Source organism: Erpetoichthys calabaricus, chromosome 6, assembly GCF_900747795.2.
Source record: "Erpetoichthys calabaricus chromosome 6, fErpCal1.3, whole genome shotgun sequence".
NCBI lineage: Eukaryota > Metazoa > Chordata > Cladistia > Polypteriformes > Polypteridae > Erpetoichthys > Erpetoichthys calabaricus.
The window spans coordinates 177,026,507-177,041,944 of record NC_041399.2 but is presented as its reverse complement, the minus strand read 5'-3'; the positions used below and the strand labels follow the sequence as shown (position 1 = coordinate 177,041,944).

Here is a 15,438-nt window from a genome sequence, read left to right as displayed (position 1 = left end):
CCGTGCTTTGTTTCCGCAGTAGCTGCACTTATGAATATGCTTGTATGCGTCACTCGCTCGCTTCTTATTGTTTCGCTGCCTTCTCAATTGTGTAATGAATGTTTTCTTCAGCACTCTTTGGGGCTCTTCCTTGTTTTGTACGTACTGCATTCACAGTCAGTTCACATGATTGCGTGGGTGGCGTGATGACGCAATACGCAACTCCGCCTCCCACGGCCATGGAGGTGCACTCTATTACAGTATATGGACAAAAAAGAGGTTCCAGTTATGACCATTACACGTAGAATTTCGAAATGAAACCTGCCTAACTTTTGTAAGTAAGCTGTAAGGAATGAGCCTGCCAAATTTCAGCCTTCCACCTACACGGGAAGTTGGAGAATTAGTGATGAGTGAGTGAAACAGTCAGTGAGTGAGTCAGTGAGGGCTTTGCCTTTTATTAGTATAGATTACAATATACTTTGGGTTATTCTTAAAGTACAAGATGCTACATGAAATAAATGTTAACTATAAATCATAAGTCAAAGAAATAAAAGCATAAATGACAGTCAGCGCAAGCATATTGATATGAATAACACAAGTATTATAAGTTCATCTTTGGTTATAGCTGTAATTGTAGCATTATTTCAGGCACTGATATCTGTTATAGTCAAAATTATGAAAAAAAACAAAAACATTCCAGCTATATTTGAGGATGCATTTAAAGACACCTAAGATAGGTTTAAACATTGTATATATAAGTAAAGGTGAAATATTAGCCATGCTGCTCCTGGAGTTGCCCTGTTCTGAATGAATTTAATGATTAACAAAATAGATGAAGGATTAGAATCAACTTTTAAATTTAAAGGGAAATTAGCAATTATAAAGTATATTGACAATAACCTTGACTGCCGTATTAATGTAAAACAAATATAAAATACTTCTTTTTATTTATTTATTTATTTATTTTTTACATTTTTCAGTAACATTCTCGATACGTATATATATCAATCATCTCGTACATCACAACAGTTATTGTAGAAAGTATTTTAGGTCACTCTAGGTTACTATACATTTTTCCTTTTCTTTGGAATACAACAAGGTGCACTTGTGGTTAAATGGTAAATAAAGGGCTACAGACATCTATTTCTGACCTTGATTAACTAATAGTATATCAATTTCAGTGTGGAATAAATTCAGGCCTTAGGTTTAAAAAAAGCATAAAGAATATTTTATATTAACATGATTTATGATGAAGTTCTTTCATATAAGACAAAACAAAAAACAAACAAGAAAACTGATACAAAATACACTCTAAAGCTGTCTAATATTATGATTGCATACTAGAATATTTTTTATTTTTGTGTTTTATTTTAATGCATATTTCTTCATTTGTCCACCACTCTAGACTTGTAAATCAAAATTGCACTATATAAAAATAAATTGAAAAGTTCATTGTTCCTTTTTTTTTATAGGCCTGAGACCAGGTGGCAAGATAAAGCTTCTCCACAGTTCCTCTATTTTAATAAACAGGCAGGTTTATACCCTTTATATTCATGCACTGTTTTTTTTTTTTGCAAAACCCTTAATATCCTTTTGAAAAATGGTAAAAAAAAATGTATGTTTAATTAATATCACAGTGTAATATTATTTATTTTGGTACCTCAATACAAACCAACTTTTTTTAAGCTTAATTATATAAATAATATAGAAATGTAATTTGGATTTTGTGGATTTCAGGAGTTAAAAAATGTGATTATTACATCTGTTTAGATGTCTTGCAGTGTATTTCTGATCTTTTGGACTATTAATTTTTATTTTATGTTCAGATATGGTACATATATCTTAGCATTCAATCAAACAGAATTTCAAAATAGTGCATTTATTTTGAATAATAAACCACAGACTATCAAATAAAGCATTGCTGCATTATACCTACCTATTTTATAGAAGTTTGTCCAGTGGAGTGAATTTCCCACCAAAGAATCACACTTTTAATTTCATCCACCAGTATTCTGTTTTTGTACCTCCCATTATTTATTAGTTAGTGCTAGTGAGCCTTCATTCTAGATCCATTTGTGCCTGTAATTTTAATTTTTTCACTGTCAGAGTTGGAACTTTAAATCTTTACCTGAGTCAATTCTAATTCTACAGTATATAGATGAACTGATTATAAAATATTTGCTGTTTGACATCATTGTGGTGTAAATTCTGCAGACAACTTTCAAAAACCAGAAAAAAAACATGCTGGAAATGACAGAGCACCTTTTTGAGTCACAGCTGTGAGATAAGAGCAAATCTAGTTGATGCTAAAGGACAACAAATGTATCCAGGATATTGGTGTATACACTGCTTGCAGATATAGAGAGCTCTGGCAAGAGACAGCACCTGACTTGAATTGAATTCTTAAATGATATAGAAGCAAGATGGATATACTTACATTTTCATATATAAAAGGGCATTTTTGGCTTATTTTTTAATATACAAAAAATGATGATTTTTTTTGTCACCTGGGGTTAGATTTATGTCATTGTAGTGTGTGAAGGTTAATGGGGGATTGTTAGGTGCCTCCTGATATGTAAAACCATAAAAATGAAAGAGAGTGTACATTCTTTTTAACACCAATGTACACTATATGTTTGTATACTGACATTCAAATGTTTTGAATTGCCCAGATATTTTCATGTTTTTGACAGAAATTGATACTTTTTTATCAAGGTATAATAATTGATTTTATAATATAGACAACACTTTATTAATGTTGCAAATGGGTCTCTACTGAAATTATTATTTCCATATGATTACAGCAGCCATTACTTTAATGTCCTAATGGTAAACTGTCTTAGGTCATCCTGAATTAATCATATTCAAATGCTAATTGGTTATTATTAAAATCTCTAGCACAACTGAAACCTGTTATTATGTTTCTATAAAGCAAGTATATTGTCTTTCCTTGGGTTGCAAGGGACTAGCATTCCTAAAGTTTAATATTGGGTTCATAAATGGCCACAATATGTCAGTCTGTTTTTGTTTTGTGAAATGAAGGTTATTTCATGTGGTAAATTGCCACGAAACTGAAGATTTCATACATATATTTTCACTGCTGTCTTGAGAGAAGAGGGAAGACTGGATCAAACCAAGACAGAAAAAGAAGTGGAAGGCCCATGTGCACAAGAGGATAAGGGCATCAGAGCCTGTAGTTTGACAAAAAGGTCCTGGGTTAGCTGCTTCTTTAAATAGTACACACCAAATACCAGTGTCATCTGCAACAGTTGAAATGGACAACATAGGCATTGAACTGTAAATTTCTGTGTGATTCCCAAACTTTTGTTCACTTTAACCTTTTCTTTTTATTTGCCAGTTTCATTCTGTATATTGCTTTTTCTTTGAAATTTTGCCTGTAAGGCTAGCATCACAGAGTTGTCTTTTCACTGTTGGAGATGATACCGATATTTGATATGTACAATTTAAAGAAGCAGCCAACTGAGAACCAGTAAGGCACCTGTGTTGCAAACTATAGACTCTGATGTATTTACTTGAGAAAGCTGTTTTGACTGTTATTGAACCCTGAACTGAACTTTAGGATTGCAAGTACCTTACGATCCAATGAAAGACAATGTACTTGCTTTATTGAACAGAATAACAGGTGTTAGCTGTGCTAACACAATTACAAAGGTTTCTCTAGCAACCAATTAGCATTTAAACATGTCTGATTAAGGATGAGCTACGAAAGTTTACCATTATTACATTGGAATATTGGCTGCTGAAAATGCGGCTTTCACATCATACACAAATAATAAATAGATTATTTCAAGCAGTAAGGTCCAATCTACAATATTAATAATGTGTTGGCTGTATTTTGAAATCAATTCAATTGTACCTGGACACAAAAAAAAGAATTTCCATTAAATTGTATTGTATGTAGGTATATATGCCTTTTTGTTTTATTTGTAGCAAAGTTAAAGTATATAATTTAGTTATTTTGCATAAGATTAACCATGTACTGTCACTTCAAAACATGTTGTACTCTGGTTATGTCTAACTAATAGAGCTTAGTGCCGTCTTTTAAGAAAGCACTTGTTAGTTTTATTTTTGTTAACATCGGCCTTATAAGAGCAAACCTTTCTTATCAGGTACTTAGAAAATTATTCAGAGAGAACCAAAAAGAAGCTTGTTGTAACTCTACCATTCTTTACTTTTAATTTAACCAGCTCTCTCCAGAGAAAATCACTGCAGGTCTCCCAGGCAGTTACTCTTAAATTTCTACCTTCTGATAATAATCAATTTCTTATCGGAACTGAAATGGTAAGTAAAGCGTAAATCAGTTATGCTTACGTTATATACTGTATGTTTTATAATGGTGTTATTTCAAGGGGTTAAACAATACTACTCATGGTAACTTCTAAGTATTTTCTTAGCCTCTAAAATGTGTACTCTTTTCTGCATGAATGAAATGTAGTATGGAGTTTCAGAACTAAATTAATGTTAATTTTAAAATTTTAGAATGAGGAAATCACAGCCTCCATTACATGTAAATATTAATGAAAACTGAAGATGTTCTTGTAAAGAGTAGCATAAATAATGACATATCCATTCAACCCATGATGATCGAATAATCGTGCAATTCAGTTATGAATGTTAAAATTATAACTACCAGAGAAACTGCAAAGGGAAATACCTACCAACCCTAGTGCATAATTTTGAACTTTTATGTTTTTATGGCAAATATGTTTTATGGCAGATATGTTGTACTATTTCCTACTGTCATGTTTTTTGTGTGATTTGTAAACATGTCTAATTAGAATTTAATTACATCATATTAATAACTAGGGAGGCACAGTGTCCTAGTGGTTAAAAGCTGCTACCACCAGTTCCAGGGACCTATGTTCAATTGATAGTCTCATCACTGTCTGAAGTCATGTAGGTTTTTTCCAAGTACTTTTAGTTTATCTAGTGAATCCCAAAGATATGTGTTGGAATACATCTTACAATGGATAGATATCCCATCCAGGATTAGTACCTGCTATATATCCTATTTTGCCAAGGTGAGTTCTGCCTCCCTTCTACCCTGTAATGTCAACCATGGTTAACAGTGGATGGAATCTGAGGACACTTGTAAATAAAAGGAAATTTATGTCAAGTCAGCATCTCACAGGAAGTGTATTTCATCAGATTTAAATGTAGCAGCTTCTAAAGTGGCCAAGGTACAAATTGTAGAATCACTGTATGAGCTCCTTTGCCTGGTAGGCTTCAATGAAAAGGAATGATAAAATGAATAAGGGCTAACAGATTAATAAAAACTTTCCTTTAATTGTGTGTTGTTCCAACAATTGTTCTGTCTATTTTATAGTTTTAAAGACTTTGATTACATTTTTGTAAAAGTCATTGTAGGGATATCATTCACACAAGGTTTCTTGTTACCAAAGTATCAAGTGTGTTATAATTGTTTAACTAAAAGCTTAATTATGTGTTTTGCCGCCTTCAATCTTTGTTATTACCCAAGAAATATGTGGTAGTGTACCACCATTTAATCTACATCAAACAATATTTAAATGTATTTATGTTACACATTTGACCCTTGACTATTCATCAAGAAAATTTTTAACTTTGTTTTTAAATAAATCTCATTTTTGTTCTGACTTGATACCTGGATCCATACATCCACAAGTCAAGTTAATTAAAATGGTTGCTTCCCTGTAGTTGTTGGTAGCCAGTTTCAGATTGGTCCCATGTTGGCCTAAGCTGTATTGCATTTGCTGGGGAAAATTTACCTCACCACAAACATTTTTAAGAATAAGAATTTGATGACAAGAATTAATTTTGATGTTGCTTTTATTGCCTTTGAAATCATTTGTTGTTCTGCTGAGGTTTATGATTTATTAACTCTGGAATTAATTAATTTCATCTATCTTTTTATTTCAAGTGCACTTAGTTCAGCTTAGGGGTCCCAGGGAAGTTGAAGTCTCTTCGGGGAAGGTTCTGGCACAAGGCAGGAACCAAACCTGGACAGAACTGCAGGCCATCACAGACCACACTAAGTTGCTCTAACCAGGCAAATTTAAATTCACTGATGAACGTAACATGTCATTGAAATGTAATAATGACCAATAACAAGAGATTTGAACTCACTTCTTGAACTACAGTGCTGACTACTATGCAACAATGTCATCCAATTTCATAATTTCTTTGAAAATAATTAAAAGTATTATTTGTTTGCAGAGTTTAGTAAATCATGGTACGAGGCATGGATTACATGTACCTCAGAGGTTTTACAAGTCTCAGTCTGGCGTGAAGCCAGCCTCTGTTACCTCACTTGAATTCTCTTCTTTTGAAGAAACCATATTTTTGGTAAGTTAAAATATTCTGCATTGATACTTTTATAATACCTATTTGGATTTGTTATGATAAATGTTATATCTTCCAAGGTTTTAATGATCAAGAAAATAAGTCACACTGAATAATACAGACAAGGAACTTGTTGTTATTGAGGAAATGCTTTCAGTATTGGTAAAAGTTTGGTGGGGAAATAGAGGACAGAAGAAGCCTCTGTTTTCATCATTCTTGGTTACATAATTCATCAAGTAGTCAGTCTGTAAAACATATTAAACATTGTATATATTTAGACTGAACATCAGATTAGGATTATCATTAGTGGTTTTGGCCAAGTTTGAATAGTTTCAATGTGCGATGTTCAACTTCTAGTTAAAAATAGGCATGTTATTTAGGTGGAACAGCCTTCCTTGGCACTCTTGTCTTGAATGTACATGACATGAAACTAGCATCATATGGGTTTAACAAAGTCAACATTAAGTGTTTTTGTAAATCATACCCATATATTTAGATCTTAACAATGATACTGTAAGAGGTTTTAGAAAACCTAGGAAGTATTAATCATTTCGAATGCCATGGATATACAGTATTTCATAAAATATAGTCTGTGATTTTACTAAATGTATAGCATCTGTTGCAAAGAAATTTAACACTACATGTTGAGAAATGACCCGCAGAAGGTGTGATAGTTCCGCCTTTGGGATGGGATCCTAATTCAGGTACAAACAGAGTAATTCATAAGAAACATAAGCTAAAGCCTGGCCATTGAGAGTTGCAGTGACTAGCCTGAGCAGCCGAGTCCTGGAAGCACAGTCTGTACTGACATTCCTCTGGCACAGGAAAGCAGATGGCCATAAAATGTCTTAATGGGTCAATTACTGGTGGCAATTATCATTTACTTTACAATAAATACCCTATAGCTTGGAGAACTTAGGCAGGTAATACACAGTGGAGGTTAGCACATTTAGAAGCACCATGGAAGCCAAATTAATTTCACAAGCTACTGTATTTTCAAACCCAATTGTCTACACATTTAGTGGGATCCCAGGGCTAAGAGATAGAGGAACATTTTAGACCACCACAAGGTCCTATGACCTTGTAGCTTCATGGGTTTGGATTTTGGAACCAAAACAATTTTTCGATATTCATTTGTTATTTTGTATGTGTTATACTTTTGCATACACCCCATGTGTCCCTTTTTCTTTGTGGTTTATACACAGAAAATGGTTTTCCTTATTTTTACTTCTGCAGTGCATCTGGAAAGTATTCACAGCGCTTCACTTTTTCCACATTTTGTTATGTTACAGCCTTATTCCAAAATGGATTAAATTCATTTTTTTCCTCGGAATTCTACACACAACACCCTATAATGACAACGTGAAAAAGGTTACTTGAGCTTTTTGCAAATTTATTAAAAATAAAAAACTCAGAAATCCCATGTACATAAGTATTCACAGCCTTTGCTCAATACTTTGTTGATGCAGCTTTGGCAGCAATTACAGCCTCAAGTCTTTTTGAATATGATGCCACAAGCTTTGCACACCTATCCTTGGCCAGTTTCGCCCATTCCTCTTTGCAGCACCTCTCAAGCTCCATCAGGTTGGATGGGAAGCGTCGGTGCACAGCCATTTTAAGATCTCTCCAGAGATGTTCAATCGGATTCAAGTCTGGGCTCTGGCTGGGCCACTCAAGGACATTCACAGAGTTGTCCTGAAGCCACTCCTTTGATATCTTGGCTGTGTGCTTAGGGTCGTTGCCCTGCTGAAAGATGAACCATCGCCCCAGTCTGAGGTCAAGAGTGCTCTGGAGCAGGTTTTCATCCAGGATGTCTCTGTACATTGCTGCAGTCATCTTTCCCTTTATCCTGACTAGTCTCCCAGTCCCTGCCGCTGAAAAACATCCCCACAGCATGATGCTGCTACCACCATGCTTCACTGTAGGGATGGTATTGGCCTGGTGATGAGCAGTGCCTGGTTTCCTCCAAACATGACGCCTGGTATTCACACCAAAGAGTTCAATCTTTGTCTCATCAGACCAGAGAATTTTCTTTCTCATGGTCTGAGAGTCCTTCAGGTGCCTTTTGGCAAACTCCAGGTGGGCTGCCATGTGCCTTTTACTAACTAGTGGCTTCCGTCTGACCACTCTACCATACAGGCCTGATTGGTGGATTGCTGCAGAGATGGTTGTCCTTCTGGAAGGTTCTCCTTTCTTCACAGAGGACCTCAGGAGCTCTGACAGAGTGACCATCGGGTTCTTGGTCACCTCCCTGACTAAGGCCCTTCTCCCTCGATCGCTCAGTTTAGATGGCCGGTCAGCTCTAGGAAGAGTCCTGGTGGTTTTGAACTTCTTCCACATACGGATAATGGAGGCCACTGTGCTCATTGGGACCTTCAAAGCAGCAGAAATTTTTCTGTAACCTTACTCAGATTTGTGCCTCGAGACAATCCTGTCTCGGAGGTCTACAGACAATTCCTTTGACTTCATGCTTGGTTTGTGCTCTGACATGAACTGTCAACTGTGGGACCTTATATAGACAGGTGTGTGCCTTTCCAAATCATGTCCAATCAACAGAATTTACCACAGGTGGACTCCAATTAAGCTGCAGAAACATCTCAAGGATGATCAGGGGAAACAGAATGCACCTGATCTCAATTTTGAGCTTCACGGCAAAGGCTGTGAATACTTATGTCTCAATTTTTTTATTTTTAATAAATTTCCAAAAATCTTAAGTAAACTTTTTTAACGTTGTCATTATGGGGTGTTGTGTGTAGAATTCTGAGGAAAAAAATGAATTTAATCCATTTTGGAATAAGGCTGTAACATAACAAAAAGTGGAAAACGTGATGTGCTGTGAATACTTTGCGGATGCACTGTATCTGGTCCATGTTGAAGTTTAAAGAGGCTATACTCCAGAAAATCACTTTCTTTATGTTTTCACAAATAGTTTTTTTTGGGTTTTTTTCCAATTGAAAAGCTGAGGCACTTAAAACAAGCTCATGGTCCAGCAGCTTTTTTTTGCCATTTGTTTAACTACACTGAACGACTTCTCCGATTTTTTTTTTTTTTTTTTCTAAGTTTATTACTCCACTTTCTTTAATATAAAGGCTAATATTCCCATCATCTGTTGGTCTTTTGTGAAACAATCTTTTACTTGCTTTGTTTACATATAGGAAATTCACTGAAAAAAAAAAAAAAAAAAAAGAAAGACCTGTGCTGGCTCAATTACTGTATTACCTTGCATAAAGAAACATGGCAACTAAATTTCCGTAAAACCTAGAAAAGCAGCAGTTGAAAAGATTGTTTTTTGTGATCGGACAATTTACCGATCAACTCTTTTTTTTTTTTTTGTGAAAAACTATTATTTTCATAAGCAAATAATAATTTATCACTTTACAAACCTCATGTTGATGTTGAAATTGATGCACATAACTGTTAAATGTGACATTTACATGATTTTCATGGTTCTGCTGAGTGCAGCTATTTAATATAAAATATGGTGACATGGTTTTCTTTTTCTCTTTTAAGGTAGGCTGCTCAGATGGCAGTATAAGACTACATTCAGTGATGACTGAGATGCCCATCATGGAATGGAACTACAGTACAAATGGGGAATCAATAGTTTGTATTCAGTGGGCACCCACAAGACCAGCAGTGTTCTTTGTTCTGGATTCTGCTTCATATATCTATATATGGGATTTGCTAGTCAAGGATTATGAGCCAATAGTTAGGGAAAAAAATCACTCTGACAAGTAGGTATTGAAAGTGATATCAGGATACATTGGTGAAAATAAGGTTTCTGTTGCATGAACAGTTAACATTCTGAGTTGTCTTTACAACTGTGGCAACCTACCCTATTGCATAACAATCAGTCATAATGTAATGTGAGGAATGGTTTTCTCTTTTTAGATATCCCTGTGCCATTACACTGTGTGTTTTTGATTATACGGCCATATGTAAATCAATGCAAAATTAGATAGTTGTTCATATCTATCTATCTATCTATCTATTAGTTTGATGATTATTAGTTTGTACATCAACATTAAAATGGCATGGCAGTTTCTGGTTGTGACATAATTATTGCATCAAGCACATGGAGTAACACATGAGTATTTAGATAAACTGATGGACTGAAATTGTTTTCACGGAGCACTGCTGGCATATGTTGTCATTTGTTTTGAAAAGGCAGGATGGTGACTCGGTGGTTAGTGCATTTTGCAAGGCGCTTCAGAGAACATGACTTGATGCTTGGCCTAGTCACCTTCTGAATACAGTTTGCATATTCCGTCAATGTTCGTATTTCTGTTCCTCCAGTTGTTTACTTTCTATAATGAAAGGTACAATGTGTGATGACTAGACATATATTTCTAGACTGATTAAAAAAGCAATAGATGAAAAGTACAGATGACATTTTTGATACGTGCTTTCTAAAGTTATCTATGCCACTTTCATGAGACAAATTAAAACAAGTGTCATGCCAGACTAGAGAATTCACTGTAAATAGTAGTGCTTCATTATGTAATATCAGGCATCATCAGGCAGCAGATAATAAGTGCGTTGATGTCAAGTTAAAGTTTTTGCTTTGCTTGATGTCCTGTTACTGCCTTTTTATTTGTGTGTATGCAGCAAAGAAGTAATATAGACCTGAACTTAAGTGAAAATAAATACTTCTGTAAAATTCATAATGTGGTAAAATCAGTGATTACCTGACCTTTTGAATTGCTCTCTTCTATCAAATCAAGTCAGTACATATAAATTTATCATTTTTAATAAGTCATTTTAGTTGTTACCTAACCAGAAAATGCTGTGTTATCAATGAACCAATGAGTGAGAGTCCTTCTGTACAGAGCGTGTATGAAGTTTATGTGTATGGCTTTAAACATAATTTTTTATTGTGATCTTATTAATTAGTTTCAACTGTTGGTAAATATTCTCAATATAAATGTATGATGGTTTTCCATCTGACATGTAAATGTGTGCCCATCAGATAAAAATATTTGTCCATTTAAAAAAAAAGCTACAAAAGGTAATATTCTGATCAAAAATCTCTATGAAAACTGCACTGTCATTGATATCTTCTCAACCCACAAACTAAAATGACAGCCTTCCACTTTCCTCATGGCTTTTCAATGATAAATTACTTAAAGATTTACATGAGGAATGACCAAAAATATTTCTGTCAGTGAATTGAGAAGTACTGTATTGCTAGCACATGTAAAAATATTTAAATTGACTATTGAGTTCACCAGTTATTTTAAAGGTGGTTGACAGACAATAAGAACAAAAAAAACTATGCATCCAAACAACATTATAACTGCCATATTTAAAATTGGCAAACCAAGAATCAGCATATCATAACAGTAAGATGTTGCTTATTATAAAAATGTCTGAAATGACCATAGGCATGCACTGACAAACAGTGGAATTGCAAACAGCTTAGTGAAGAATTATATAGCCGCTGGGAGGAAACAAATACAATCAACAACCTGTCAGATATTTTTATTGTAGTGCCAGATTTCAGGTTAAAATCTAAATATAGTAGAAAAATAAAAAATAAATAAATAAACAAAAAAGTAGGTATAATACTTCATAAGGAAAACTGACCTGCACCCTTGCTGCTTGGCTCTTAATAAGTAATGGGCTTTTTAAAGGGTACGCTCCTGCTGTTCTTTTACTTGAGCTATTCACAAGCCTGACCAGGATACTTGTGTTCAGTTGATGACAGTACATCTTTGTAAATGGCTAGCTCATTTATTAGTTAATCACCCATGAATTTTAAGATTTCAAATGAAACTGTATTAGTCTCATAAGCTGTGCAAACCAGTTCAACATATACACTCAACAAAACTGAAACCAACTTTTTTAAAAGAATAATAATATGTGTGACTGTTATGAGTATACACTATTATAACCCCTAATACTGTCAATACACTTTTTTTTTCTTAACTAAGCACATTATCCATGTAGATGAACCGTTTTTGAACATAAACTAACCTATTTTCTCCTTTATATACATTAGTTTTATTTAAATAGAAGATTCAATTTTTATATAAACCACTTCTTGAAAGAAGACTGCCTTGGAGAAAATATAAATTTCTTGGTAAAAATGTAATGAACTCTATGACCTATATATGATATATGCTTTTTTTGGGGTTGTGAAGATTCAGTACATCACTTTGATTTTTGGTTATTCGTCCAAAAATAGAAAAGACAATAACTGTGATAATCCACTCCAAAAACGTCTTTGCTGGGCATCATGTGTGGTGTTGCAGGATTCACCCAGGACACGAACCACCCAGCATCAAAGCTAGACAGATATGTTTAACAATAGCTTACTGTACATTCCTTTGTGATATCTGCCATGAATAAAATAAAATGTTTAGATTAAATAACTAACTTTTGTCCTACATTTAGCACTTTGTACAATACTGTTTTATGATAAAAAATTTAATACGTTGCAGTGTGAATTATCCATTTAAGTGATTGATTTAATTTATTGCAGTTTACTACTGTTTCACCAAATTGATCTTTCTAAAAATCTGTATTTTTAATTTAAACTATTTGCCACTCTACAAATATATCAAACAATTTTTTTTCCATCATCATTTAATAAGTTTGTATTTTATCATATTAATTTCTTTTTATCTCTTTTTTTCTATTGCAGAATTACAGCTATGGCTGTATTTGGGGATCCAAATAAACAAAATGCACTATCCGGAATATCACTTGCCAAGGAGTCTGGAAAAATAGAAATTCAGTACCTAACCAAAGAATGGTCTGTGCCAGAACATCAGGAAGCAAAAAAGTTTCATGAAGCTTTAATTGAGGAATGCTGAATAGTTCTGGAAATGGTTTTGATTTCTTGCACAGCTTTTTCTATTTTTATAGCTAGGTTTTTATTTTATAAAAATAAATTGTCTTTTGTATACAGTATCTTAATTTATAAATTGTATTCAGCTGTTCTTTGTTGATATTGTATAGCTCATTTAACTTTCCTGATTACTCCCAATGCAGTATTAAAAATACTAAACAAAACATGATCAGCATTATTACTGACACAGCGTTTTTATTGTCAATTATATTGATGGCAAAACCAAGTGGCAAATATCTCTGTTTTGTTCAGTCAACATATTAATGGAAAACAAGTTTTTTTTCTCTCAGAATAATCTCTAAATTTGCAAAGTAAATCATAGTAATTATCACATTTGTATAATTCATTCCTAGGACTTCATTTATTTATAATTGTTTCAGATCACTACTGTGCATAGTTGTCTTTATTTACTTGTCACTGTCGTCAGTTGTAATATTTCTTGTTTTAAAATAATTGTAATCATCACCTTTGATCGGCCAATACTATTAAATATGTGCATTATTTTTTTCTAAGTTTAATTTCTTTTATTTTAAAGAAGATTCATTCATAGAGTCAGAAGGTGCCTTGCACAGCAAACATGGATACATTTAAAAAATAAAAACTAGCCTTTTCCCAGAGACTTAAATCATGCTTCCACTAGTTTTTACAGAATGCTGTAAATTTTCTAAATATTTTATTTGGATTTATAAGTAACTCTGCATATTAGGTGGTACATATAGGGTCAGGGTTACATCGTGTGAAGAACACTAAAATTTCGTGTTTGTGCATAGAGGGGTGAGCAACTATGCTTGAAGCTGGGACTGAACTGGGTATTGGAGAGAAGCACGGAAATGACATATCTTTCTAGTAAGATCTTTGTTTTCGGTACCCATCCTAAAAGTAAAGCTGCAATACAATAATCATTTAAAGGAATGCTCCACCAAAATTGTTTATTCTCCTCTTTTTGTGGATAAATTTACATATTAAAAGATTCACACTCAATGGGGCCCTGCAGTGACTAATTCTAAACAAAGGCAAACAATGTGAAAAATGTCCATGGAAAAAGGAAAAAAAAAATTCTCATGTAACTTGTCACATAATTCACACTCCTGATATCCATTCGCCACTAGAATATTCTTAACAGTTACTTCCTAGAAAGATGGTGTTCACAGGTAAACAGGAAAGATGTCATTCTCACAATGCTGTGTGTTTGAATTGAAGACTGGAGTCTTGACCATTGAATGAGGGGGAGAGGCAGATCTTTCATTCAAGTGCCCAGTTCCACAAGCCCATTCCCTAAACTCTGTTATTTTGCCCTTGATGTTAATTATTCCCTAAACACCGAAGGAAAAATATTCATAATTCACATTGCCTCATAGCAAAAATCCCCCAGATGTGAAAAATTCACCATATACCAGTAATTATAAATCTATGGAGGCTTTGATGATTTTTTTCTTGTTTATCATAATGGTGGTGATAAGTTACATCAGCCTGGGGAATGAGTTGCCAGCAGTATCAGTTGGCATTCCATCATACAAATAAGCAGCTTTAGGGGAGCCTAGAAAAATTGCAAGCCTGCCAAAGTCTCAAATTAATTAAAACCAGTGTGGCAGCAAGTGTTCCTTCTAAGGATAGCGAGCTAATTAAAAGAGCAATCGTCCATTGACGAACAGTTCAGAAGAGCCCTGATGCGGTGCTACAGCATTAATAATGGCAACAAATTACATGTTTAGGACTGATGACAACATGATTATCATAAGATCAAAATGAACACAGAGTGTTCTTGAATTTGTAGTGTTTTAGTGTTCCTGTCCTGATTGTAACTATGCGATCAATAGGAGTGCTTGAGCTGTGTCGCTTGATTTCTGTGGCCCACCAGATGTCATTATTTTTAAGCATTGATGCTTTAAATCTTTTTACAGCACAATCAGGAAGAAGCTTCAAGGGGCTTTGTTCGCCTATCACCAAGTACACCAGTTTGTGCTACGTTCAGAGTTAATCACTTATATACACCAATCAGCCACAACAATAAAACAACCCGACTAATATTGTGTGGGGCCCTGTCAACCTGGTAAAACTGTTCTCATCCCTGAAAGGCATGGACTCTACAAGACCTTTGAAGGTGTCCTGTAGTATCAGATACCGAGATGTTAACAGCAGATCCTTTAAATCCTGTATGTTCCAAGGTGAGGCTTCCATCAATTGGCTTTGTTTTTCCAGCATATCCCATACAGTGGTGTGAAAAACTATTTGCCCCCTTCCTGATTTCTTATTCTTTTGCATGT

General features: G+C 34.3%; 1 protein-coding gene across 1 annotated transcript in view; it reads left to right on the top strand.

The window, feature by feature from the left end:
- dync2i1 (dynein 2 intermediate chain 1) overlaps window positions 1–13,349 on the top strand; it is an 89,890-nt gene extending 76,541 nt beyond the window's left edge. Inside the window, exons 19-23 of the mRNA XM_051928790.1 lie at window positions 1,452–1,509; window positions 4,188–4,281; window positions 6,196–6,324; window positions 9,832–10,055; window positions 12,968–13,349. Coding sequence (XP_051784750.1) covers window positions 1,452–1,509; window positions 4,188–4,281; window positions 6,196–6,324; window positions 9,832–10,055; window positions 12,968–13,139 — 677 coding nt within the window. The 3' untranslated portion in view covers window positions 13,140–13,349. The remainder of the gene's footprint in view (window positions 1–1,451; window positions 1,510–4,187; window positions 4,282–6,195; window positions 6,325–9,831; window positions 10,056–12,967) is intronic.
- The last annotated feature ends 2,089 nt before the right edge of the window (window positions 13,350–15,438 follow it).